General features: G+C 32.6%; 4 protein-coding genes across 4 annotated transcripts in view; all 4 read left to right on the plus strand.

Moving 5' to 3' along the window:
• Vdup1 (arrestin family protein Vdup1) overlaps positions 1-27,097 on the plus strand; it is a 200,718-nt gene that overhangs the window by 41,755 nt on the left and 131,866 nt on the right. The window lies entirely within an intron of this gene.
• Positions 12,679-15,718, plus strand: LOC145312327 (uncharacterized). The gene is made up of 3 exons (XM_080151571.1): positions 12,679-14,423; positions 14,836-14,910; positions 15,315-15,718. Exons 1-3 carry the CDS (start codon positions 14,351-14,353, stop codon positions 15,716-15,718), a joined length of 552 nt encoding a protein of 183 aa, XP_080007697.1. The 5' UTR covers positions 12,679-14,350.
• LOC145311777 (uncharacterized) lies at positions 19,354-20,441 on the plus strand. The gene is made up of 2 exons (XM_080150765.1): positions 19,354-19,419; positions 19,636-20,441. The coding sequence occupies exon 2, from the start codon at positions 19,637-19,639 to the stop codon at positions 20,300-20,302; it is 666 nt and encodes a 221-aa protein (XP_080006891.1). The 5' UTR covers positions 19,354-19,419; position 19,636; the 3' UTR covers positions 20,303-20,441.
• On the plus strand, positions 20,382-25,334 carry LOC145311774 (uncharacterized). Its single transcript, XM_080150762.1, has 16 exons — positions 20,382-20,539; positions 20,626-20,675; positions 20,802-20,862; positions 21,007-21,122; positions 21,332-21,487; positions 21,653-21,772; positions 21,895-21,945; positions 22,029-22,093; positions 22,212-22,337; positions 22,479-22,671; positions 22,787-22,908; positions 23,015-23,121; positions 23,250-23,371; positions 23,529-23,712; positions 23,857-23,986; positions 24,392-25,334. The coding sequence occupies exons 9-16, from the start codon at positions 22,212-22,214 to the stop codon at positions 25,118-25,120; spliced, it is 1,713 nt and encodes a 570-aa protein (XP_080006888.1). The 5' UTR covers positions 20,382-20,539; positions 20,626-20,675; positions 20,802-20,862; positions 21,007-21,122; positions 21,332-21,487; positions 21,653-21,772; positions 21,895-21,945; positions 22,029-22,093; the 3' UTR covers positions 25,121-25,334.

Raw genomic sequence — 27,097 nt, forward strand, 5'->3', positions numbered from 1 at the left:
AAAAAAACACCCCAAAAATTCCTATTTTCTGCAAAGAAAAAAAAAGGACCAGGGAAATCTTCTGCAAAAAAAAATGGGGGGGGGATTTTTTGGTTTTTAGGGGGGTTGGGGGTGTCCCGCCCCCTAAGAAATAGCCTAAAACCACCACAGGACCAGTAAGTATATACCCTAAAGAGTAGAATCCAATCGGTTCAGTGGTTACCGAGATCCTAAGCTTCAGACGGACGGACAGACGGACAGATGGACAGACGGACAGACATCATTCTACTTTGTATTATAGATACTTTATATGCTAGGACTAGCCTACAGCTCACGTTGTTCGCTGGTCTGTAATGCTCTTGGGAATATTAAATATCCGTACTGGAAAGGTAGAAGGCTAATGCAATTATTAAGGTATAAAATCCGATCAGTTAAGAATTTGTAGAGGGCCCGATCTTTCAGGGTTAAGACAGAAGACTTATTTTATGTTTGCTGACCAATGCACATCTACTCTAAGAATAATATTGTCTGTTGGTCTATCGGTAATGCTCTTAAATACTTTTCCCAGCTTTTATCGAAGTTTTTTTTGTGTAAAGATTCACTATGCATCATTACTTTATATGTCTGTCTGTTGTGCACCCTTTTTGCTTTTATTTGCTTTGCCTTTTGTTTTTTTTAAATTCAAGAGCTTCTATAGTTATGGCTGTTGTTATCCTTATTTACCTTTTAAATGTTAGTAGCGAAGTCAATTAATTTAAACTTTAAAAGTTTTATTTCTTACTTAGTCCGTTATTCTGTCTATAGACTACTAATATTTTGTGTGAAGATTTGTATGACCACTGCACTGATCATCGTTCGTCTGTCTGTGGGTTATGCCGCGTTTTCTTCTTTTTGCTTTTGAGTTTTACTTTTACTATTAGGATTTTCGCTACTTATGGATATTATCATCCTTGTTGATGATTTTTAAACTCAGGGATCTTAGGAAATAATGTTTTATATTTATTTTACATCCCCCATGATGATAAACAGGGGTAAGCCTTCGGTTGATTTAAAAGTTTGAACACTTCTTGTTTAGAACTGACGAAACACTGATTAAGTTTTTTAGTCAAAGTTATTTGTTATTATAATTGCTTATTGCTTATTTATAATTCAAAATGTCCGTTCGTCTGTTGGCTAGGATTAGAGGAAAAAGTAATTTTCTCATTTGCTATTCAATGGCTGAAAATTGTGTTAATATTCCCTATATAGCTTGCCAGTATGGACCTTATCTATTGGTTAGTTCTTTCATCCAGTAAGAGGGAAGGAAATGGGGTAAAAGGGTTGTATAATGTTAATGATCTATTTCTTGTTAAAAGCTAAACTTTTCTTCAGTGGGGGTCGATCTGTCCATCCGTACGTCCCTAACAGATAGTCTGATAGCCCTATCACCATGACGTTAGTATGTCTGGAGATGCGATCCTCAATTTTCAAATTCTTTGAACGTACATATGAGACTTTTACAGAAATGCTTCGCATCCACAACTATCTATCTATGCTTGATATAAAGTCAACACTTTATAGAGCATATTATGAATATTTGATTGACGCGTGCCCTGCAATTATCTAGTAGCACTCAGGGGCAAGACACAATTACTTTAGCTAGGCCCAAGGCATTATTTGTATCAATTTATGCATTCATAGGCCTATCTTTACCTATATGACACCATATATGGGTAATGCTAGCCTATTCATGGTAATCTGTATGTGATTTGCTAATAGTATATGTTTATTAAAGATATTATGTTTATAGTTAATGTAATCATATAAACAACCAGTACAAATATGTATGCCTACAACCATGCCTGATTTACGTCACATATTAACACACAGACATTTAATTGCACAGACAAACACTAAAATCCTGGTCCAGAGCTAATGTTATAGCATGTACCTCTTGAATTTATTCAGTTATTTATTAACTCTCCTACCATCAACTTCTCTTTCTGGCTTTAAAAGGTAATGACTTAGTTGTTTGGCATGCATTGTAGTTTAAATTTAGGCCCCTTGGTACTTAGCATGAATTGAGCTTATGTCTTGTGTTAGAACTCTAACACTTAGCACAATTCATTGCTTGGGACTTAGGGCACATTTCTGTCCTACTCTACTTATAATTTTAACACTTATCCTGTAAATATTTTCATACTTAACCTATGCACTTGTAATATAAATACACTTTATAAAAACATTTTCCTTCCTTAATACTTAATATACTTGTATAATTCTGATCGAATATCAAAACCAACCATTTATTCTTAGGTTAAAGCAACATAATACTTCGCGTGGGTCTTTTGTTGAGCTTCCACCAGCTCAACCAAATTCGTATTATACTTGTGGGAATAGAGGGTTAAGCATTCTAAACAAGCGAACCGACGATGAGAATGTCTATGTGTATTGCATTAAAATTAGGTTTTAGTAGTACTCATAGAAGAGCGGTCTCCATACCTAAATATGGACAAACGCCCCATTCGCACACACAATGGTGCAACTTACCGGTTGTATCTTGGAAAAATTTTACTTCATAAATTTTTTTTCTTTTTTTTCCTTACCGTACCCGAACCGCCTAAGGCAGGTATTTTTACCAAAATCGAATAATTGTAGTTATGGCAAAATCGGATTTTCCAAAACCTGTGAAACTATTTGAGAGCAAAGGTTAGGACTATGAGGCGTTTGAAGAGATAGGGACTGAAAGGCACGACACAAATGCAATTGAGAGCCTCGTGTACGAGCAGTTGCACTAGCTGACACTCTAGAGGCCCTAGAGAATGCTAGCATATTTGTGGCCATTGGTCGCCGCCCTATAAGGACACTCGCACTGGTTGACACTCTAGAGGCCCTAGAGAATACCAGCACACCAGCACCTCCATGTCCGCCTCTCTTTAGTAAAACACTTGGGTTGGAATAATCTATGATTGAGCTATGTGCAAAATTTTGATTTCTGGACTTAGTCAGAATTTTGAAATTTAGGAGTTGTGCTAGGTGGCGGAGTATATATAAATCTTCGGACTTAGTATGATTTTTACTTATTCGGGAATTCTCTAAGTGTTGAAATACTTGAATCTTTGATACTTAAACCAGAACTTATTAAGAATCAAGCATGGAGTAACTTTTCATTTATAAGCTATCAAAATACTATTTGTAAAGGACCATTTTGAACTGTCTTATTAAATGAAAACTTAGGAGCAAATCTTATAGAACACGGGAAACGCTGTTAGTTGGGATACATATTGTCTTTGGAGCCATGTTTCTGAAACAATATGCCGAAAGCAGTTAGTACTCTTGAGTCGTAGTAAAGGGCCAAAAGATTATTACAAACTTGTAGCATTTATACTCAAGTTAAACTGTACTAATACTTTGGTGCCGTTAGAACCGATTTTCTGAGATTTGCACTTACTTATACATGCCTAGGACTTATATTCTTAATGCAATTCTGATTTATATGCGGATGTATCAAAATAACTATTGCCTCCAAAATTTTGAGTTAAACAAAATATTTCAAAGTCTCAGAGATATTCTCAACATCGATCGGTTGGAATGATATAAGTGTAAACAAATTGCTGTATGCAATCAGAAATAATTCCAGAGATTTCCTGAGACTCTGAGCAAAATATTCCACTTTTGGACTTAGCACCGTTCTATTTCTTTTGTTACAGAGAGAATCTTGAATCTCTGGACTTATAGTAATTTTTATGAAATTGTGAACTTGGTTGGAAATTTACCAAAATTTGGACTTGTAATAACTGCAATTTTTCCAACTAGATTAACAAATTTCATTTTCCACACTTAAGAGAAAATTTTGTTTTAGAGTAATTCTGTCTTAGCCAAAATATTCCAATTATGGACTTAGAGAGATTCTATTTCTTTTGGTGAAGGATAATTCTAACACTCTAATACTTTATGACTTTAAAATCCTTAACTTAGCGAGATTTGCACTTAGTCAAAATACTCCAATAGTGGACTTAGAGTGATTCTATTTCTTTTGACTTAAAGGCAATCTCTAAAGTAGCTTTATGAATGAACTGTTAGGAAATTTCATCTTGGACAAAATATTCCACGTCTGGACTTAGAGTGATTCTATTTCTTTTGTCCTAAGATAAGTTTATTAATTTTTGTACTTAGCATAATTTCATTGAAAAGTTTTTTGGACTTGGTCAAAGTTTATTAATTTTTGTACTTATCATAATTTCATTGAAAAGTTTTTGGACTTGGTCAAAGTTTATTAATTTTTGTACTTAGCATAATTTCATTGAAAAGTTTTGGGCTTGGTCAAAAAATTTATTAAATTTTGTACTTAGCATAACTTTATTGAGAAGTTTTTGGACTGGCATGTTTTCATTGAAAATTTTTTTTTGGACTTGGTCAAAATTTACTAATTTTGTACTTGGGATGAATTTTCATTGAAAAAAGATTTTTTCTTGGACAAAACTTATTAATTTTGCACCTAAGATATTTTCATAAATCTTCCCCTTAGCCAAAATTTTATTGATTTTGTACTTAGAATAATTTCATTAGAAACTTTTTGGACTTAGTCAAAATTTTCCAACTTTGGACTTAGAGTAATTCTATTTTATTTTGACTTAGAAAGTTTTTAATTCAATCTTAATTTATAGAATTTTTTTTGTATTTTCACTACAAACACATACATAAATGCAATAAACAGTTCACTCAACAATAAGTAGGACATGAAAACTAAATTTTTACTTACTTTGTTAATGCTAACATTTCTATTTCATGTACCACCAGGATTCAGCAGTGAAAGTGAAGACAAGTTAATTACTAGTGATAGTGACCATTAGTGATATAAAAGTATAGTCAACAATATAGGCCCTATATGTACTGAATAGCACACTTTAAGAGACAAAGTTCTATAAACCAAACGCAGCAGGAGGTTGCAGCAGCCTACCTTGGGAGAGTAGGACGTCTCTAAAAGAAGTAGCAGAAGTACTACGGAAAAGTACCCTACTGTCTTTAAATATCCGGAATCATAAAATTTTTTTTACATATCGAGAAACGTATGTTTACTTAGGCTTACTAGCACATAGACTATAACCAAGTACCATACAAGTGTGTCTACATATAGCCCAGAGTTTTTATAACCTAACAGATTACCTTTAGATAAATTAGAAAGAAGTGCACTAAAACCAGCTAGATTAGTTTTCAAAAGTATAAGTATCGTTTAATTCAAAGTTGATAGGCTCCTTTGAAGTTTGATTGACAACCTCCACATTATAGGTTGGCCACCTAGTGTAGGATCTCACACTTCCTCAGAGTAAACTTGCACTTGAATATTGTATTACTACTAATTATAATTAGGTTACATCCGGTTAGATAATTTTGAAAACAATCTTTACATATATAAATATAGGTATATCTAAATTGTATATCTTACTACAGTTATAAGAATTGAAGTCATAAGTGAAGCCCCAATATTGCGCAAATTACTTTATAGGATTGGAAGGGAAACCCCTAATACAACTATAAGTAAGAGGTGGCGAGATCTTTGACATTCAGGCAAAATTGTTGCAATATTATTAGAATATAGACAATCCTTTGGGAGTGAACCTTAGTAAGTTATATTCATAATAGCCTTACAGGAATAAGTAGATCGTAGGCTATAAACACATATCCTTAGAGTGAAGTAAGAATTCAACAAGGATTATAAATTGCTGTTTCTTTTCTCGACAACCATAATTTGCTAGGAAAGTCGACTCCTGAGCAAACTAAAGTTAATTTGTGATAGTATATAAGCATACCCAAATTGACTCCGCTGCAAACATTACTTAACTTGATATCCAATTTGAATAGCTAACTAGCTCAAATTGACTCCATAAATAAATCTATATAAAAGTTAAGTAGGAGTGTTTCTACAGTTGAGCTTAATTAAGGATAAGGGTGCATTAGCGCACATTTTAGAATATCAATCAAAAGCTCACACGCACGTAAATACGACGTAGAAACGACTATAGGTGAGGCAGATACCACACCCATCTATAGCTAAACACATTTTAAAGCAAAGAATTGTTAGTTTAAACAGATTCTTGACTGTTTTAAACTATACCCATTATTTGTACACCTCTCGAACTTTCGCTATTTTTATCTTAAAAATAGTACAACATCTCACAGGCATTTAAAGAACTTACAATTAGTTCTAAGACTTTACAACTATTATCATGTCATCAGCCCGCATGCAAGACCAGAAGGATGATGAAGCTGATAAGGAAACCACTCCTTGTCGGGGACGCTCGACAACACCTGGTATAAAAACCCCTGCAGCTAATACAGACACTAGAGACTCTGATGCTTATGAGGAAATACAAATATCCAATCTACAAGAATCAGAACAAATTGGTGAGAGGAATATGAGCCCTGAATTGAATGCGATATCTCTGGCCTCACTATCAACTCAAGCTAACTTACCAGACTCGTGGAAAACTGTTTCCCGTAGGCGGACAAAAGTAGTAGAGCCAGCAGAAGAACTTTTACTCTCACAGAAACTGAACACAATACAACTTGGTAGATCTAACACGAGTGGTTCACTTGAAGTTGGAAGGAATCTCTGCACAAACTGTACAAAGAGTGTAGAACACAAGAGAACCCACAACACCAACACTTCGAAATCTAAAGAGAGAAGAGCTAACTACAGAGACAGACAAATTGCCAAAATAGAGGCCATCTCAAATTATCATAGAAGAAAATCCACCGTTAGAGAAATGGCTACAAAATCACCCAATCCCAAACCTTATCACAGGGATAACAGGGACAGGCAATTTCAAAGGAATACCAAGCAGGATTATCAGGCTTCTTATAGGTTATCACCTGGACGCTACTGTGTAGCATGTGGACAATATTCTCACAACATATCTGATGGATGTAGATTATTATGTGACGATACAGGAAGGTTATACCCAACTGTATTGACGTCAGCTTTCTGCACAAACTGTTATAAGACATATGGTAAAGAGTTATACCATTCTCGACACCTATGTCCTGGAAGGCCAGCCATGATGGAATTGTACCATAGTGGTAAGGTGAAACCTAGTGGTGTCTTCAGGCAAACATATGAAGACTGGGCTAAAGCCAATGCTAAGGAATCATCTAAAGATTGTAACCTCAGTGGAATCAAAGCTGCCACAGCGGAAATAATTCCCAATGAGTCTAACGATCAAGTAGGAGATAACATTACACCAGCAAAGGAGGAAGAAAGAAAATTGTACCTTCATTGCTCTGGTTGTATGCCAGAAGAAATAGATTGTAAATATGACTATGATGTACGCATGACAGCCTTACTTGACTCAGCAACAGATAAAAACCTCATATCAGCCAGATACTATAGCAAGTTATTTGGCATAGTAATGGACGATGATAAAAATCAGCTGGAAGAAAGTCATGAGCTACCAGTCACATGTGCAGATCACAAGATCCCCGAACCCAGAGAAGTAACTCTCATGATTCGTCCCACATCATTTTCAAGCAGTCATTACCCAATTCTCTTTTCAATTGTAGCTGAAGACCATGAGGATGTCGCACCTATGATAATTGGACTGAATGGTATTAGAAGTCTACAGCTAACATGGACTCCTGTCACAGATAAGCACCGGTTAGTGCCGTGTTTGTATTCTACTCTTCACCCTGAAGGACCATTGAGCAGTATCTTCTGTTCTGAACTTGAGCTCCAGCTCTGTACAGGAATAGTTAAACAGATCAAAGCTAAAGAAACCCAAGTGATAGTAATGAATATCAACCACTTTTTCAACCTAGCACCTGGAACACAAGTGATCCTCAGTGACGATCATATTTCAAACAAAAACGCAGGAATTAAGATCTTACCTGGACAAACACAACTCATTATCAATGATGACGGACAACTCAGTGGCAGAGCTCTAATAATCAACAACAGTCATATGTGAAGTTTCAAATATTATTTTGACTCTGTAAATGTTCAAGTTAGGGCAATAAACGGCTAATTTTCGTTTTATTTGGGGTCCGTGGGAAAAAGTCTGATAATATCGGGTGTAAGGGGTTTATTATTATATTTCCATATACGAGTATATACTGACCCTTGTCCGAGAGGTGTGAAATAGTCCAAAATATAGGGGATATAAAATATTAAAATTCTGTAATATCTCACTACCCTTCTGGACAGAATATAAAATATTTTTTAGCTAAATATCATGTGATTTGCATGATTAGGAATCACGGAACCTTGGCATATTTTCTAGAACTTTCTTGGCTTTTTTTGTAGCTTAACGTTAATTAAAAAATACCGAAATTATAAGAAGCAAAAAGCGGTGCATATTTTCTAACCCTGTCGGGTAATCATTAAAATTTACTTTACCTAACCTAACCTAATCTTCATAAGCTACTGTGAACGTACGATGAAGCCCGCAACTTCGTTTTTCTTTCCATGATCCTAATTTTCTACTAATACTCCATTTGCAAAATATGCGAATTTCCCAAAACTGCTTCTGATAAAAATTGTTTTAATACTTCTTTTTTATATAAAATAAATATGATTGATATTATTTTGTTTTATTATCTTGATTAATAGCTTTACTAGGGTGATAACAGATATAGTTCAAGGAGCTAAAGGTATAAGACAATGAGCGATAAATTGATGTCTATCCCCAATGATGATACACAAAATTACCCCTTCTGTAGATTAGATTTAGCGGTTGAAACGTTTGGACACTCAATTTAATGAAACAAATTTTTTGTGAATTAATGTTTTATTAAACCTTAATCTAATTATCTATCCATTAGTTTGTCCATATATCTATCTATTAGTTTGTCCGTATATCTATCTATTAGTTTGTCCGTATATCTATCTATTAGTTTGTCCGTATATCTATCTATTAGATTGTCTGTATATCTATCTATTAGATTGTCTGTATATCTATCTATTAGTTTGTCCGTATATCTATCTATTAGTTTGTCCGTATATCTATCTTTTAGTTTGTCCGTATATCTATCTATTAGTTTGTCTGTATATCTATCTATTAGTTTGTCCGTATATCTATCTTTTAGTTTGTCCGTATATCTATCTATTAGATTGTCTGTATATCTATCTATTAGATTGTCTGTATATCTATCTATTAGTTTGTCCGTATATCTATCTATTAGTTTGTCCGTATATCTATCTTTTAGTTTGTCCGTATATCTATCTATTAGTTTGTCCGTATATCTATCTATTAGTTTGTCCGTATATCTATCTTTTAGTTTGTCCGTATATCTATCTATTAGTTTGTCTGTATATCTATCTATTAGTTTGTCCGTATATCTATCTTGTAGTTCGTCTGTATATCTATCTATTAGTTTGTCCGTATGTATTATTTTTTAAAAATGTTATGTAACCCCCCCCCCCCAATCATATTTCTTAAAATATCTTATACGTGAGTCACACACAAAGTAGAGAAACAGGTGCACATATATTGTTAATGAATTCTGGCGTGGGGGGGGGGGGGTTACAATGATGCATCAGATTCAGAAGTAGCTAATATACCAACCAAAGGTTTTTTTTATAATATCTATATGTGATACTTAATTTTTCAAAATATTGCTTGACTTTGATGTATCAATGATCAGAAATAGCTATTTATTTATCTAATATACCAAACAAAATTTTTTTTTATAATAATTAATATAATATCTATATCAGTTACTTAAGTTCTCAAATTTAAAATATAGCTTGAATTTTCTAAAGAATAATTCTTACAACATTTCTGTACGAACACCTTGGCTGACCGTAATATCATGTTACCAGTTACTTACCACCACCCCCCCCCCCCATATTCCGAGGGTTAATCCCCATAAATCATACATTTAAATAAATACAGGAGACTTTATAATAATAATACTCGAGTCCCCTCCTCTTTACTACTTACTAGTTTTATGATAACGTTCATATTTTTTGAGGACTTTTATTGAATTTTGATTGGTTGGTTTATTAACTACAAGTGGCTTTGCCCCAATCCCCTAGGTGTCCCACCCCTCAAGAAAATAGTTATAAACCTTCCCGGGAACTATGAGAAGCTACCCTGTTAAGGAGAACCCGATCGGTTCAGCGGTTAGCGAGATCCTTCGTTACAAACAAACAGACATCGTTCTACGTTGCATGGATAGTGTCCAAACGTTCACCCCTAATCGTAATCTATAGAAGGGGTAATTTTGTTTACCATCATTGAGTATGTACATCAATCAATCTCCCATTGTCTTATCCCTTTAGATTTCTGCGATAATTAAATTTGGGTATGGTCCCATATGGATAGCTTTTTTGTTAATTGGGGCATGTGAGAATTGTCCTATCGATTTCAAATATTAGATGGGGATTCCTGTAATAGTTAGGTACGATTTAGAAAGCGCAGCAACTCTGTAATCATTACCAGAACGTCCGTACGTTCATTTTAAACATGTTGATTTTTTTACTTTTTTAACAACAAATTTTTATGTGATCTAATTATCCGATTGATTTGGTTTTTGTATATTGATTCCTGGGACAATAGTAAAATAAAGTACAATATAATAAGCGAAGTAACTATAATGAAGTCCTAAAAACGTAAGTATGTCTATAAACATTATCCTGTATCAAGCATTTTTTCAACAAATGTATACATATATTTTCTGATTATCCAGTTTTGACCATATACAAGTGTTAATGTCCGTTTGTCCTACCATTTTAGTGCTTTGCTTTTATGAATATTGTCATTCTTGTTATATTAGATTTTGATAGGTTACATTAGCTAGGTTAAGTTGGGTATCAGTATGATTGATATTATTTTGTTTTATTATCTATAATATAATTGGCCAAAAAGCCTTCATAAAGTGTTATAAAGAGAATATAGTATCACTGAAGATTCATATATTCCAACTTTCAATATGTAACTTTGAAGCAATTTTGTTTGTTTTCTACATTACCGAATACTTTGTGAAATCAATTCGTCTCAAATGTAACTTTTCTTAAAAATAGGTTTCTAAAACTTGAAATATAATTTTTAACTTTTTTTACCAATGAATGATGAAAGTATAAATTTAAGAACAATTTGAAATATTTACCCTCTAACGGCTAATTTATTTACTATAATTTCATCGTATTAAATCCAAATTTAATCTTGTTTCTCCCCCCCCCCCCCTATCCCAATTGGGTGGTTGAGGTTGAGGTTTTGATTTGAGCAAGGGGTCGAACTTGAAACCTTACTTTTAATAAAGCAGAGCTTTTCTATGATTAGAGTCGGTATGTCCGTCAATTACGGTTAGGTATGTCCTTTAAACAGTATTCTGTATTTAACAATTTTACAAAAAAAATGACGTATGATTTTGTCAAAAATAATACATTTATAAGTCCAAGCAAACGAATGAGAAAACGTGATTATAAAACGTTGGGTACCAGTATAATTTACACTTTACAGTCCATTCAATCCCTACTTGCCTTCCGGGTTTTTAAAAATGGACAAACAATGAAATAATATGAAATATATACATGGATATACTGAGAAAGAAAATTTGTAGTTAATTTAGCTTGCTAACACAGAACTCGTTTATTGTTCATTAGTTCATCTAGTAGAAGGGGAGTGGGTAGATTGGGGGGTGGGGGGTATGGTTATTTTAGCCAGCTATGAGTTTCACTTTATCAGAATACATGAAAATATGATGCAGCATCCAAGTAATAATATTTCCGTTGTAGTAGCGCCTCTAAAATGGAATGGACACACACACAAATAATCTATGATTCATAGTCATACCCATATCAACAAGGATCACAACATCCATAAAAGCGAAATGAAATGTAATTTAGAAGCCATATTGGAATAGATATTTATCCTATTTATTAACGAGTACTTTTAAGTCAAGTTTTTATTTTTATATAATTACTGACCCAACGGTTTGAAATAGATATTTATCGCATTGTGCCGTATATGTAATTTAGAAGCCATATTGGAATAAATATTTATCCTATTTATTAACGAGTACTTTTAAGTCAAGTTTTTATTTTTATATAATTACTGACCCAACGGTTTGAAATAGATATTTATCGCATTGTGCCGTATATGTAATTTAGAAGCCATATTGGAATAAATATTTATCCTATTCCTATCATATTATAGACAACTGACATTATTCTTTTATTTTAGTATTAAGGCATTATTAAGGCAGACCAGATCTGAGGCAGAAATATGAATTATAGAGAAGATATGCTGAAACAACAAAACAAATCTCTATTGCTCTCTTTTGGAAAGTGAGGGTTGTGGGGTGTGTGGATCTCGCTAACCGCTGAACCGATAATGTTCTCCTTTACAGTGAAGCTTCTTAAAGGTCCTGGGAAGGTTTTAAACTATTTTTGAACCCCAAAAAAGTATTTGTTTAACTCTTTTGAAACTCAAATCTAAAATGGGATGAGGTCGACTTTTTCTCCTCCTACCAGTGCCCCTAGAGGCTTCTATATAAAGTAGTAAGCTTTTTTCTATCTCTAGCGAAGGATATAATAGCTTCTTAATTTTATTATAAATTTTAAAATTTTCTGTAACATACCTAACATTTTCCCGGTTTTTGGGGGTTGGTGAGGAAAATTTTTAACAAGGGTTGGGTGGGGGGGGGGGGAGAAAGGGGTCATATCATTATTGTCTTACTCTTGTGTTGTTATTTTTTTTTTTGGGGGGGGGGGTTATAAAGGTGTCATATATATCAACCTTTCTTTTAGTTAAACCCCCCTCCCCCACCCTCAGTGGAAAATTTTTAACAAGGATTATAACTTCCATAAAAGCGAACCACTGAAACGGTAGGACAAACGTATATGAACACTTAAAGAGTCAAAGCAAAATTGTAAGTTAATTAGTTGGAAGACTCAAATTAACCGACCTTAATTATAGAAAAGCTTCGTTTTTAAAATGCAGTGTAAGTTAAAGTAAGTAAATTTTCCAAAAATTACCGAAAAAACTATCCGGACGGACCGGATATTTCAAAATGCATTCAAAATGCAGTGTAAATGAAAGTAAAATTAGTGACAGACAGACCAACCCTTATTATGGAAAAGCTTATGCAAAAGGATTTTCATAATTAGGGGAGGGGGGTGTATAGTAAATAATATACATATGCACAGTGGGATCTTTTGCCAAAAAACGGGACATTTAGAGTAGACAAAAGTAAACTTCAATAAATAAGCTTGTAGTTGTATTTGAAGAAATGATGTAATTTCTTTTGATTTAACTCGGAAATAACTTAAATTTTGCCTCTGTTAACTTCTAATGTGCATTTGGTAAGTACGTCTTGCTGTTTTAACTTTTGGAGGAGCAAAGCTACCCTATTTTAAAATTTTTTCTTTAATTAGACATTGGTACAGGTATCTGAAAAGTACCTCAATAAATTTTTTTTTTCATAAGATGAACATAAATGTATTTTTTGTTGCCTTGAAAAAATCTGGAAAATCATCAAAACTGAAGAGAAATATTTCACCACCTTTTTTAAAAACGGCCTAAACCCGCCAACAATTAATATTTTTTAAAAATTTCTTTTCTAGCTGTCTACTTACAGCCATTATTAGGTCCTAGGATAGATAAAAGTCGATTTTAGATTTTTTGGTTGTCCCGATTTTTTTAAGAAGATCCCACTGTGATATGTTTTATATTGGTCTATCTATAGAGGTCATTGACCTATATAGGTCATTAACATTAAAGGTGTGTGTAAAGTTAAAATTTTTTCATCATATTAACAAATTTTAACATTTTTTAAGCACTTTTCTCTATACTGATCAACCAAAAACGTCCTCTTAACAAAAATATGGAAGATTGATTTTACGGCATTTTGGAAGGGAAAAATGGAAACACAGGAAAAATATGAACGTTTTTTAATTATTGAAGAAATGTTAAATAACCCACTTAGGAAATTTAGTTTCTACTTTATAAAGAAATATTGCACTGCACCTATAATTTACAAATTTGTAATTACAGGTGGGCGAGAGATGGGCCAACTGTTACTGAAGTTACTTGGATACTAATTTGTTTAAAGCAAGGATTATGTTAAAAGTAGGCTTAACTGAAGGAATTTTTTTCCCAATCTTGCACTTAATATAAATCGGCGGGAAATGCCGTTTTTTAACGAAATGGGAGCCCTTTTTGCCCTATTTTTGAGATTATAATTATATGAATGAGATGATGTTATTCATATTGTTAAGGTTTGATAATCTGATGAGTAATTAAATTTTCTCGCGTACAGTCCCTTTTTTATTATCCCCCCTTTGACTTTCTCTTTCTTTTAAATGCGTATTTATATCGCGTAAGTATAATAAATTACATAATATTGATTTTAATTCGTGTTTATTCTTTATACTGTTAAAACATTATTCACAATGTCAAGAGTAAGACCATCGAATTTACTACGAAGATCAGCGAGAATAGAAGCACGTCGTGTTCAAGCCCAAGGTATAATATATTCATTATTTATTATTTAATTATAATATTTGCTTAATTTTCTGTTCTATTTTAATTGGATTCATTATATAGTAGTACTACAGCAATGAGCAAATATTTTGTTTTTGAACATATTACTATACAATACATTTTTTTGTCCCTGCGTTTTCTTAATTCAATTTTTAAGTAAATATTAATAGGGTCGAATCAAAATTAAATTTAATTATTAACACTTATTGTTTGACTTGAGAAATTAACGTCTGTAAAAACAAAATTAAATGTACTCAAAAGAAGCACAGCAATATCAAACAACAAAACATAAAGATTGATTAAAAACTAAAAAACTGTGTTAATATTTTTGGCGGATTTAAAATTCATTGTAAAGTATTTTTTTAAAATTCATTATTTGATTAAATTCATTAAGGACGTCCTGATGACGATGTTCGAGCTAATGACGACGTCCCACGGCCACTTCCAGTTCAACCTCTGCCACCAAGAGGTATAATATATTCATTATTATTTTAATGTAACCAAAAAATGGAAAAAATGGAATTTTTATACGTTCATCAAAAGAAAGTGAAAACCCAAATAACCTTGATTATATATTTATCTAAAAGCGTAAATACTCTAGAATACAATTTGCTATGGCTTTTCTAAAATTACAATGTAAAAAAGAAAAATAATGACAGAACTAAAATTTCTTCATTTATATAAGATATACTTATACTAAAGTAACAGGATGTCTGTTTGTCTGTGTTTGTACCGAAGGATATCGCTAACCGCTGAAACGATCGGGTTTTCCTTAATAGGGGAGATTCTTATAGGTCCCGGGAAGGTTTATAACTATAATTTTTAATATAATTATAATTTATTTAGTGTATAATTTTGATTTAATTTATTAAGGTGGTGCCAATAGACAGCGCCAGCGGTACCAGGGTCGGCAGCCATTGCCCATCTACATCCAGATGGGCAATGACTGCCAGATCAATGCCCCCGCCGATGTCAATGCCCAGCCACCCCGCCCTCAAACCCCACCCAACGACGATGATGTCCCCGCCCCCGCCCCCCGCCCCCGCCCTGACATCCAACCCCCCGCCGATAATCCACCTCCCGCTGATGATGTCCCCGCCAACGCCCCCCGCCCCCGCCCTGACATCCAACCCCCCGCCGATAATCCACCTCCACCACCACCACCACCTCAAGGACGTCATGGTCAGCGACATCATCAAGGCGTCCCTATCATCTGTCTGCATCTAGGGGCGCATAGTCAATGTAATAATAACAATATAACTGTTAATTTGCATTGATATTTACATTGTTACTATTATATTGACTATGCGTTCATTTTCCATATTTCATTTTTTCACATTCATAATCATTGATTTGTATATACTGTTCTAGTCTCTGTGTATTTGATATTTGAATTTCTTTAATTTTTTTTTTTACTTTTCATTCGGTATTTTCATTTTTTATTTCATAAATTCATTCTGTTGTAGTCATAATCTTAATCATAATCATAATCATAATCTTGTAGTCTATTTCATATTTCTTTTCTTTAATTGTTTTTAAATAAATGTTGTGTAATAATATATGAATGATATATTAATTATTTTGGATTTAATTTAAGCTACTCTTTTAACAGTTTGTAATGTATGTTCGTCTGATTTTTTACTACCTGACTAACTAAGACTTCTTATTCTGTGGATGTTGTATTCCTTGTTTATCAGAATGTAAGTACGTCCATTTCAAAACAGCCTAAATCAAAAGTGCGACCAACCAAAATCAGTTGGTTTAAGAAAACACCAACAAAGTCCAAGAAAAAGGATAAAAATCTAGAATCCAAATGGATAAGTCAATAGGAATCCATAAGTAGCGTATACATTTGTCAGAAAGTAAATAATATATTGCAAAAAACTAAAAATTTTTACGGCAAAGCGGTTTTAACTAAAGTAACAGGATGTGTGTTTGTTAATTTTTACGGCAAAGCGTTTTTAAAAATATACGTTATATTAATATATCCTTATACTAAAGTATAACTTTTAAAAAAGCAACATGGACGTACGGACTTTCTGGTAACGATTATAGAGATGCTGCGCTTTCCTAAGTCGTACCTAATTGTTATAGGAATCCATAAGTAGCGTATACATTTGTCAGAAAGTAAATAATATATTGCAAAAAACTAAAAATTTTTACGGCAAAGCGGTTTTAACTAAAGTAACAGGATGTGTGTTTGTTAATTTTTACGGCAAAGCGTTTTTAAAAATATACGTTATATTAATATATCCTTATACTAAAGTATAACTTTTAAAAAAGCAACATGGACGTACGGACTTTCTGGTAACGATTATAGAGATGCTGCGCTTTCCTAAGTCGTACCTAATTGTTATAGGAATCCATAAGTAGCGTATACATTTGTCAGAAAGTAAATAATATATTGCAAAAAACTAAAAATTTTTACGGCAAAGCGGTTTTAAAAATATACGTTATACAATTCTAACATACATTCTAACATATTCAAAAGTGCAATAATTATTGCAACAAAAAAGTATCATTATAAACAAGGATGACAATATCCATAAAAGCGAAGCTCTAAAACGGTACAACAGAAGAACATTACTCTTGTTGAGTGTCAAAACCGAATATACAAAATATAAATACACAAGTTTTGACAAAATAATAATTAAATGTTATGCAAAACTTCTTAAATACAGAATACTGTTTACGGACATACTGACATTTTTAGGACTTGATTATAGAGATTGCTTTGCTTAAAATACTGTACCTTATTGTAATAGGAATCAGTACTCCAATTTTGTGTATCATCATTGGGGATGTACATCAATTTATAGGTCATTGTCTTATCCCTTTAGGTCCCTGGTAAGTATATTTATTTAAAAAAAAAGTTAAAAAGTATAAAGTTATATATAATAATAATACTATATTTTACTTTTCATGGCTTGGAATTTATGGATGTAGTCATCCTTGTTTTTGCGTGTTTAACCCGTTAATTTTTACGGCAAAGCGTTTTTAAAAATCCTTATATACTAAAGTAACAGGATGTGTGTTTGTGTGTCTGATATAGGTTATTATAGGTTAATTATATGCTTAACCCTTGCAGATTAATCTTAAAACGGATAGCTTTTTTATGATTTATGATTTAAAAAATTTAAATTTAAAAAAGAAAGAACTAAAAATCTTGGGGGAGGGAAGAATATCATTATCTATTATATATATCGTCGTCAAGTCAACCCTTTTTTTTTGGGGGGGGGGGCCTTTATGACCTGTCACCAGAATCATATTAAAAGGAAGCCGGCGAAGGGAATGTGGAGGAAAGGGTCAACTTAGTAAGAAATATGAGATGAGATCTTATTATTGTTTTCCCCGCGGGCCGCCCGCCTATATTTATAAATTATGGCTTTCTTACAATATTATTACTTACTAATTTACTTATTATCCTATAGACCCGTAGCGAAGCTTTTCTATAACTAGGATCGGTTTACAATATTATTACTTACTAATTTACTATTATCCTATAGACCCGTAGCGAAGCTTTTCTATAACTAGGATCGGTTTTATGGATCTACGGAAAATTCTGGTAATGATTATAGAGTTGCTTTCTAAATGTAATAAAAATAAAATAGATAGACTCTACGAACAGTGATGAAATGTGGGTGGGTGGAGACTGGAGTTAAAATTACCGCCCGCCGCTACAACTCCACCCATTTAAACACCATAAAAATTTGTTTGGTTTGTAGACAGACACTGAAACTCCTCCCATTGAAAATAAAACCATTTTCACCGTCCTTATAACGTAATTAACTTTTTTTAAAACTCCGCCCATTGAACGTAATGTAATTAATATATATCTTTTTTTAGTTTAGTTTCATTTCGAATCAAAAGGTAACTGATCAAAACCATGGACGGGAGCAGACATGAGGCTGTCAGATCCCTCGGTTTACTCAAAGGAAAAGACAACATCAGATCTGCTGTTGATATGTTGGACACACCAGATAAATTCAGGTAATATTTTATTTTTATTTATTATTAAATTTTAAATTTTCACTGTCATTCATATTTTCTATTCATTCTTGCTATACTACATATTATCTATATTAGTGTGAAATTGTTAGAACTTAGAAATAATATACCGGGTCATTCAAGAGAAATGATTTATTTGTAAACTTAATTATGCATATGCGTTGAAAAATGTGAGAAAAACATTTTAGGACATAATTTGTTGAAATAATCAATTTTTAATACTTTCAAAAAATACTTTAAAAGTCAATTAAAAGCAAAGCTTTTCTTCTAAATTTATATTTCATCGTATTTTCACAGTTGCTTTAGAAAGGTTATTTTGGGTTAGGTTTGCCTTCACATGACCCGTTTGTTTTAAATAAAAGGGGACAAGTGAGTAAGGGATAATAACATTTATAGGAATACTACGAATTTATATATTGTTGAAACATTCTGAACTTTTATTAACCTTACAAAATATATTTCCATAAATAAAGTTAAGTTTAACTTGTTTAACTTAAGAAATCAGATGGACAGACATACGAACGTTACACATAGAGTAAAAATAAGTAATATACTTACATACATTTTATTTTTAAGACTTGATTATAGAGTTACTTTTCTTAGCTAATTATAAATATATTAAAAAACTAGAGCTTATGACGATTCAAAGGATATGCATAGAGTTACTTTTCTTAGCTAATTATAAATATATTAAAAAACTAGAGCTTATGACGTTTCTAAGGATATGCATACCATTTTTCTACTATTAACACAAGCCGCGCAATTTGAATTTTAAAAAGGTACTTTTTAACAACCTGGAATTTGGAAAGTTGGAATATACTTACATTTTAAGACTTGATTATAGACTTAGCTAATAATATTATAAATGTAGTATAATTAAATTATTTTATTTTAGTTCCACAGCCACTGATATACCTTCGGCTTCAACTTCAGGAAGTACAACTAATAAGCGGAAGAAAGGCCAGCCAAGGTAAATACTAGGAGCCGAGGGATCTCGCTAACCTCTGAACCGATATTGTTCTCCTTCACAATTAAGCTTCTTATAGGTCCTGGGAAGGTTTTTTTAAACTATTTTTGGGGAGGTTTTCCCAAGAAAAATATTTCTTTACTCTTTAGAAAATCAGATTTAAAATATTCCCCCTCCTATACAATAACTATTATTAAAATTGAAGCTATTTTATTTCAGTATGGATGTGTCTGTCCTGTCAGGTGTCGAAGAACTTGATTACCAGGTCCATTACCAAGGTACTGCTAGTGATAATAATGAATATGATTATCACTTAACTAAGCGGTATAGGCATGATAGTTCCCTGGGCCTCAGACTTGAAGAAACAGATGTATATCAACCACCTGATCTACCTGAAATACCCCTCGCCGCCCAACAGACGACTATGCCCATTCCAATTACCCCTACGGCCACAGGTATTGATACTTTTCTGTATCCAGATCATAGTACACCGCTACATTGTTCATCATCATCGTCGTCGGGGTGTTCTCCTCCTCCCAAGGGCAAGGGCAAGGGCAAGGGCAAGGGCAAGGGCAAGAATAAACAAACCTTACCCCCAATTGACGAAGGCCAGCCAACAGACAGTACTGAAAAAAATAAAAGGAAACCCTCTGCTAAGAAGGCAAAACCAACAGCTGAACAGTTACAGATCATCAAGCAGTATTTACAGGAAAGTTCATTAAGTGCAGAGGAAAATAAAGGTGCAGGAAGGCCACCTGGCCGGCCTAACAACACCACTATATTGCGCATAGTCCAGAAGAAAAAAGGCAAGAAATTAAATGGAGAAGAAAAAATTAAAATGAAAGGTAGGAGTTTAATTGTTCTGGCCAATGAGAGTTTATTATGAATTATTGGAGCAATTACAATAATGAATAAAGCAAGACTTTTTGTAAATATTACAAATTGGAAGAATCTATTAAATTAAAGTTATCGCAAATATACTTTTATATATATATTTTTATTTTCTTTTATATTCAGACATTCCCGAACAGGAAAAGAAATGCTTCAGGTGGAGATACAACAATGAACAGTTGGTATGGGATGAAAAAGTATCACACATTATAAACACACAGTTCATTAGAAAGTAAGTCAATTTTTTATAATTTTTGTCAAAATCAAAAATTAAAAATATACATCCTGACTGACTCTGATACATTTTTTTTATTTCAGTTACTTCGAAAAAGTGAAAGAGGACGGACAGAATTATCTGAAATGTCTACGTAAGTATTATTGACACAATATTTGAGTTCAGATAAATAAAGTGTTGTGTAGAATTTTTTAAGTTTTAACTTTAGAATAAATTATGAAAAGTATAATTTATTAATCCATATGTATTTTACTTACAGATTGTCCTAAGTGGAAAACCCGCTTTGATGAAGGCTTGGATGATGACAGCAATGTCATCAGGTAAACAGTTATATAAGTTTTTAACATTTACATACATATACACATAATTGAGAACATTAGATAATATACAAAAGTGTTTAACATACATAATTAGATAGTATACAAATATACACAAATCTTTAATTTAATCTTTTTTTATTGTAGTTGCTGCGTGAAGCATTGGTATAAATACCATCCAAACATTGAGAAAGCCTGCAAGAATGCTGTCAAGGCCTACACCAGCGAGAGAGACTACAAGAAGTATTTTGATACCGATAAACGTAAGTGGTACACATATATATTACATGTAATATATCGTATAAATAGATTAGAGAGTTCAACGATTGATGAAAAGCTATCGCAAACACACATATTTGTTGTATAATTGTATTATATAATATGCCTCCGTAATCAATATGATAAATAAATTAGAGAGTTCAACGATTGATGAAAAGCTATCGCAAACAGTAATATTTCTATTTTCATTCAGGCAACGAGCTAGAGACCAAGGATATCTGCATCAGCGGTATAACTGCCCTTGATTGTATCCATGCATATATACACAAACTCACCAATGGCCGTATATCATTGAAGCAGCTCAAAGATCCCTACCTATTTGTTTGGGATCATTTAATTGCTAAGAAAGGTAAGTATGAAAAGACTAAATAAATTTTAATTAAATTAACTTTTAAGCTGCTAAAAAAAATTTATAATTTGATTTTTATATTACAGTATAAAAAACTAATTCTATTTTAATTAAATTAACTTTTAAGCTGCTAAAAAAATGTTTGTAATTTTATTTTATTTTAAGTCGGGCTCCTTGAAGGCGGAAACAAACAACTAGCCCCCACAGACGAACAATTAAAGCTCTGGGTGACCAACTGTTATAAAAATTTTGTCGATATCTTGAAAAATGAGTTGAAAGATACAGGTAAAATCTTAATCAGAAATTTATGTGTTAAGAACGGGGGGTAGGGGGGGGGGGGAGTTAGTAACCATTGACATTTGAATTTTTATTTATAAAACTTAATAATTTGATTATTTTATTTTTAGCTATCCACCTAAGCATAGATTTTGGGATAGTATTCGTAGATTTTCTTGCAGGTATACATTCATTTATTTTAAATATTATAATATTATATAATATATACAAATAACATGAACTTACAATTTTATTTTATTTTCAGTTACAGCAACGTTTTTGGACAAGAACACCAATGAACCAAGAGAAGTTTTATTAAGCTGTGAAGAGGTAAAGAGTTTATCCTTATTATTATTATCATTTCATTCAAATAATTTAAAGTTCATATTGCAATTATAAATATTAAATTTAAATTATAAGCATAAATATAATTTTTTGAATATTTTAGATGCCAGAGCCTGATTGCACTGGCGTGTCCATCGTGAGAGCTGTTGACAAAATTCTGGCCGCTTTCAACCTTACCCACAAGCAGTTATTGTCATGCACTACAGATAGTGCAAAGAATTGTATCAAGGTTAGTTTAACTTAACTTTAATCTTTAACTTTCAAATTCACCCAATTTTTATCAAAGTTTAATATTTTAAATTTATTTAAAAAGTAGTATTTATAAAACTAATAATAATCAACAATTTTTAATTTTTATTTTTTTTATTAGTTCATGGAACTGCTGAACAAGGAGCATGGATTGTCCAGAGACGAATTGGAATTCCTGGTAAAAAATGGTGCTCTCTTGTCAAGTTTGGACGAGTCAGGAGACGAAGATAATACTAGTGCTGAGTCTGAGCAAGAAGAAGATGTTCTATCATTCTACAAGAACACTTTTGAAGCTGCCAAAGAAAGAACTGATGGTAAGATTATGATATTGACATGTCACATTGTCATCACATTTAAAACAAAAAATTTTAATTATTGATATATTAATTACAATTTATATTTCAATAATATGTCTTTTTGTTATGTCAGGTATTGAAGCCGCAAGAAAAGTTGCACTTCAAAGTGCAAGAAACCATGGAGTTATGGTTGAACTTCCCTGTTTGAACCATCAGTCGGATCTGGCTGTTGAAGATTCCTTGGAAAAGACAAAGGTAATGTAATAACTATTTGTTTGTATTTGCCTTTATTAATAGTTATTAATAGTAATGGTTTTGAAAATAGTAAGGGTTTTGAAGGGTTGATTGATTTTGTATTTAGGAAAACGTGGATTACAGAGATACGCTGAAATATGTGACAACATTAAATGGGAAACTGCGCAATAATAAGCGCTTAAGAAAGATCTACAAACGATTCAAACAACGAATGTAAGTGTTATTTTTTAACCAATGAGAAGCCAGTTTCAACAATTATTTTTTTTTTAAATTCAAAGAAAACATTTACAATTAACCAATGAGAAGCCATTATTAACTTTTAAAATATATCTTTTTTTTAGACTAGTGAAGCCATGTGATACAAGATGGAGTTCCATTGTGAACATGTTGATCCGTTTCTTCGAACTCTTGGAGAATGAGGACTTGCTGAAAGCTGTAAAACAATCACTGATTGATCAAAAAGGTATACATATATTACTCACAATACACATTTGTAATTTTTTATTTGGTTTGGTAACACAAAAATATAAATAGACAATAGTTGAGTTGAAGTATTTTTTTTTATGTGGTGATACAAATTTGTAATACTATTTCTTTTCAAGTATTTTTTTTATGTTTAGTCAATATTACATGGCCTACTCAAGAACAGATTGGTCTGTTAGCAGATATCAAAGCTGTCCTGGTGAAAATTGATGGTCCAATCACTAAATCTGCACAATCCCTGGAAGCAACCGTACCTAGCATGTTTGCTAATCTAGAAACTGTTCTTTCAAATCTGGCTAAACTGGGTAAAGAGAATAACAGGTTGGTTTTTAATTTTTTTAGTTGCAAAAAATGCGCCATACTAAAGATATAACAAATAAAATGTAGAAAAGTATTATAGGGAGGGGAGGAATATAAAAAAAAACATATAAAAAAAGCTATTTTATTTTATTTATATTTTTGCAGGTTTGCTGTCACAATGTATGACAAACTGAAAGGACGTGTAACAAAAATGCTGAATTCTCAAGGTTGGAAAGCGCTGTTGTTTCTGCACCCCTACAGCAAGACGTACCTGGAGATGATCGTAGGCGACGGCGTAAGTTTTAGGCTTTCTTAAAATGAGATATTTAATGGATTTTCATTTTATCATTTTTGATTTTCTATGATAAGGAATAAGAATAAAAAACATATCAAATAGCTACAAATAATTTTCATTTTATCATTTTTGATTTTCTATGATAAGGAATAAGAATAAAAAACATATCAAATAGCTACAAATAATCGTCATCCTACAACAGATATTATATCAAAATTTAAAAGAATATATGACGTCAGAAAAAAAATAAAAAGTAACCAATGAGAAGCAGGCATTTACTTCTGGCGGCTGCCGCTAAAAGTGAACACTAATACTAGGTAACAGGTTCGAAATTGAGACTAAGTTTTATAAGCTTTCTTAAAATCATGAGATAGATATTAAAATTTAAAGAATAAATTTTTACAGGAAAAGAAAATGCCCAGCCAGCTAGTTGATGAGAAATTTGCCAAAGAGATCCTGGATGATGGCTATGAATTGTCCAAGTTAATCGGCGAGCGCGTTATTCGTATCCAGTTGGCTAAATGTAGCGAGACCGAGGACGAGGACGAGACTGACCAGGAGAATGGAGGAGATACTACCAGCATCGAGGACGAGGAGGAGGAGGAGGCTCCAAGCAGTGCTGCAACAACAAACAATGACGAAGATTCAGAACCCAATGTTTTCGCTGTTTTTTTTGAGGAAAAAAAGCAAAAATATCAAGAAGAACAACAAAATAAGAAGATAAAACCAAAGAAGAAGAAAAGCAAAGAAGAACAAGTCAAACTTCTGAGGACAGCCATGTACACAGGTCTGGAGAAATGGCGCAATCAAAACGCCACAAACCTTGTCGATTTCTACAGAAAATCCACCAAAGGAGATAAGAAGAAAGGTTCAAGATCCGCAACCATGGATCTAATCCATGGTACTGTGAAAAACTTATTGGAAGAGGACCAGTATCCAGCCGAAATCAGGGAGCTATTGGGGAACCTTATCCTTCTGCCGGTCAGCAATTCGAGAGTGGAAAGAATATTTTCCCATCTCAAATTGCTTTTCAGCAAAAGGAGGTATAACCTCAAGGCCCAAATGGTTAAGGAACTGATGTTCCTCGGATACAATAACCTTGTTCCCAAATCAAACGTCAAAGATTTTTTGTAAGCTGCTAAGCCATGAGCCGTTTGCTTTGAGATCAATCATTCTTCTTGTACATATTTTATTTTTAATACATCTATATTGTTTAACTTTAATAATATTATCAATAAATTATGAAGAAATAAAATTGAAAATAAACGTATAATTAAAGAATCATAATGGCAATGCATTTCTATTTTCAATTGTGTATGAATATTATGAAATAAACTTATTTAGTACAGCTAATTTCTTATTTATTTATCCATAATAAAAATTCTTTCTTATATAGTGATAAGCGTGACCGCGATGGCGCGTCAACTCGCGGTTGCGATGGTTATAGCTTTCCCCGCACTCGTTTCTCCGTCGTCTTTCACTCGGTACGGGCTCTCCCTCGTCCGACGAATTCCTCTCTTTCCATAAATTTTGTTGTTATATAGGGGTTCTAACGACGCGCTTGCGTTATGTGAAAAAACAAGTAAAAAAACGGGCAAAAGTATAATATTTTTGGGAATTATTTATCAAAAAACAATTAATGCTTTACTAATATGCATTTTTCAAGTAATTTTCCAGCTCGAAGAGCTATATAAGACAATTTAAGCTTATTTTATTCATATAACTAGCACATAAATCTCACTAGTGTGAGCGCTCTAAATGGTATTACCTTGGTATGGGTTTACCTTGGCAAATCAATCGATCAATGAAATGTGAATTTTGCGAATCACGAAACCTTCTTAATTCAATCTATTTGAATCTTGGAATTTGAAATATGAATTTTTTTAACCTTTAATTTAACCAATTTAATTCAAAGGGGGGTAGAGTGGCGACCTCCCCCCCCCCCAAAAAAAAAAACCAACAACTTTAGGGATTTTAAGTTAATTCTGATTGGTTAGTTCTTTAAGTTAAGTGTCTAAACGTTTTAACCACTAATTGTAATCTACAATAGGGATAATTTTGTGTATCATCATTGAGGATGTACATTAATTTATTGGCCATTGTCTTATCCCTTTAGATCACTACTAATTAATACATAATGACCTTTTTTTGATACATAAATTACAGTCTGTAGTTAACCATAAGTGGTTGAAACGTTTGGACACTCAACCTAATGAACCAACCAATCAAATTCAACAATTCTGCAAAAGTTGTTGAAGCAATGAATAAGAAAACCTTATTATAAAACTAGTAGAATAAACAGCCCAATGGAAGCAAACCAGAAAGTCATTTGAAATAATGTTTTTGAAATAATGATTCTTAGGACAACAAAACACAATGTTATAAGCGAATGATAAAGTCTAAAAATGAAAGTTTGAATTAATATCAAGACCTAACAAGGATGACAACATCCATAAAAGTAAAGATCTGAAACGGTAGGACAGACGAATATTAACTCTTGTAGAGTGTCTGAACTGAATATACAAAATATAGATTGTAATAGGAATCAGACTCAGTCATTGACGTCACAAGAAAAGAAAAGTAGGATGTCTTTATTCATTTATATTACTAAAGAAAGAGTAAAGACTCCCTTGTGTGCGTGCAAGTATTTAAATATAATATGATTTATTGTTATTTGATCTTTGGGTCAGCCACGGTGTTCGTACAAAAATGTTTAAATAAAAAGAAACATATTGAATAGCAATGTTTAAATATAACAAAAAACACAATGATTTACTTTTATTTATGTAGAAAAATAAGACAAAATTTTAAAAACTTGAGTATTTGGTATATTATATAAAGAGCTAATTTTCATTATTGGTGCATCATTGTAAACCCTCCCCCCCCCCCCAAGCCGCGGGAATTCATTAAGAATAGATAGAATAGGAGGAGAATTATGAAAATAAATTTCCTATTTTAATTTTGATAAGACAATGGCTGATAAATTGGTGTAGGCATTTAGGATATTTTCAATTCATCATTTATGCATCATTGTAAAACAACCCCCCCCCCCCCTCGCCGGAATTCATTAAGAATATGATATCCTGGACCGGCTTTGTAAAGTCACAGGAC

The sequence above is a fragment of the Acartia tonsa genome, chromosome 2 (assembly GCF_053477335.1).
Source record: "Acartia tonsa isolate MP-2025a chromosome 2, ASM5347733v1, whole genome shotgun sequence".
Taxonomy (NCBI): domain Eukaryota; kingdom Metazoa; phylum Arthropoda; class Copepoda; order Calanoida; family Acartiidae; genus Acartia; species Acartia tonsa.

Coding starts and splice junctions, on each gene's coding strand:
- LOC145312327 (XM_080151571.1), top strand. CDS start 14,351: ATGTCAAGAGTAAGACCATCGAATTTACTACGAAGATCAGCGAGAATA. Junction 14,424..14,835: donor ACGTCGTGTTCAAGCCCAAG/GTATAATATATT, acceptor AAATTCATTAAG/GACGTCCTGATGACGATGTT. Junction 14,911..15,314: donor TCAACCTCTGCCACCAAGAG/GTATAATATATT, acceptor TAATTTATTAAG/GTGGTGCCAATAGACAGCGC.
- LOC145311777 (XM_080150765.1), top strand. CDS start 19,637: ATGGATGTGTCTGTCCTGTCAGGTGTCGAAGAACTTGATTACCAGGTC.
- LOC145311774 (XM_080150762.1), top strand. CDS start 22,212: ATGCCAGAGCCTGATTGCACTGGCGTGTCCATCGTGAGAGCTGTTGAC. Junction 22,338..22,478: donor GTGCAAAGAATTGTATCAAG/GTTAGTTTAACT, acceptor TTTTTTTATTAG/TTCATGGAACTGCTGAACAA. Junction 23,372..23,528: donor ATCACTGATTGATCAAAAAG/GTATACATATAT, acceptor TTTTATGTTTAG/TCAATATTACATGGCCTACT.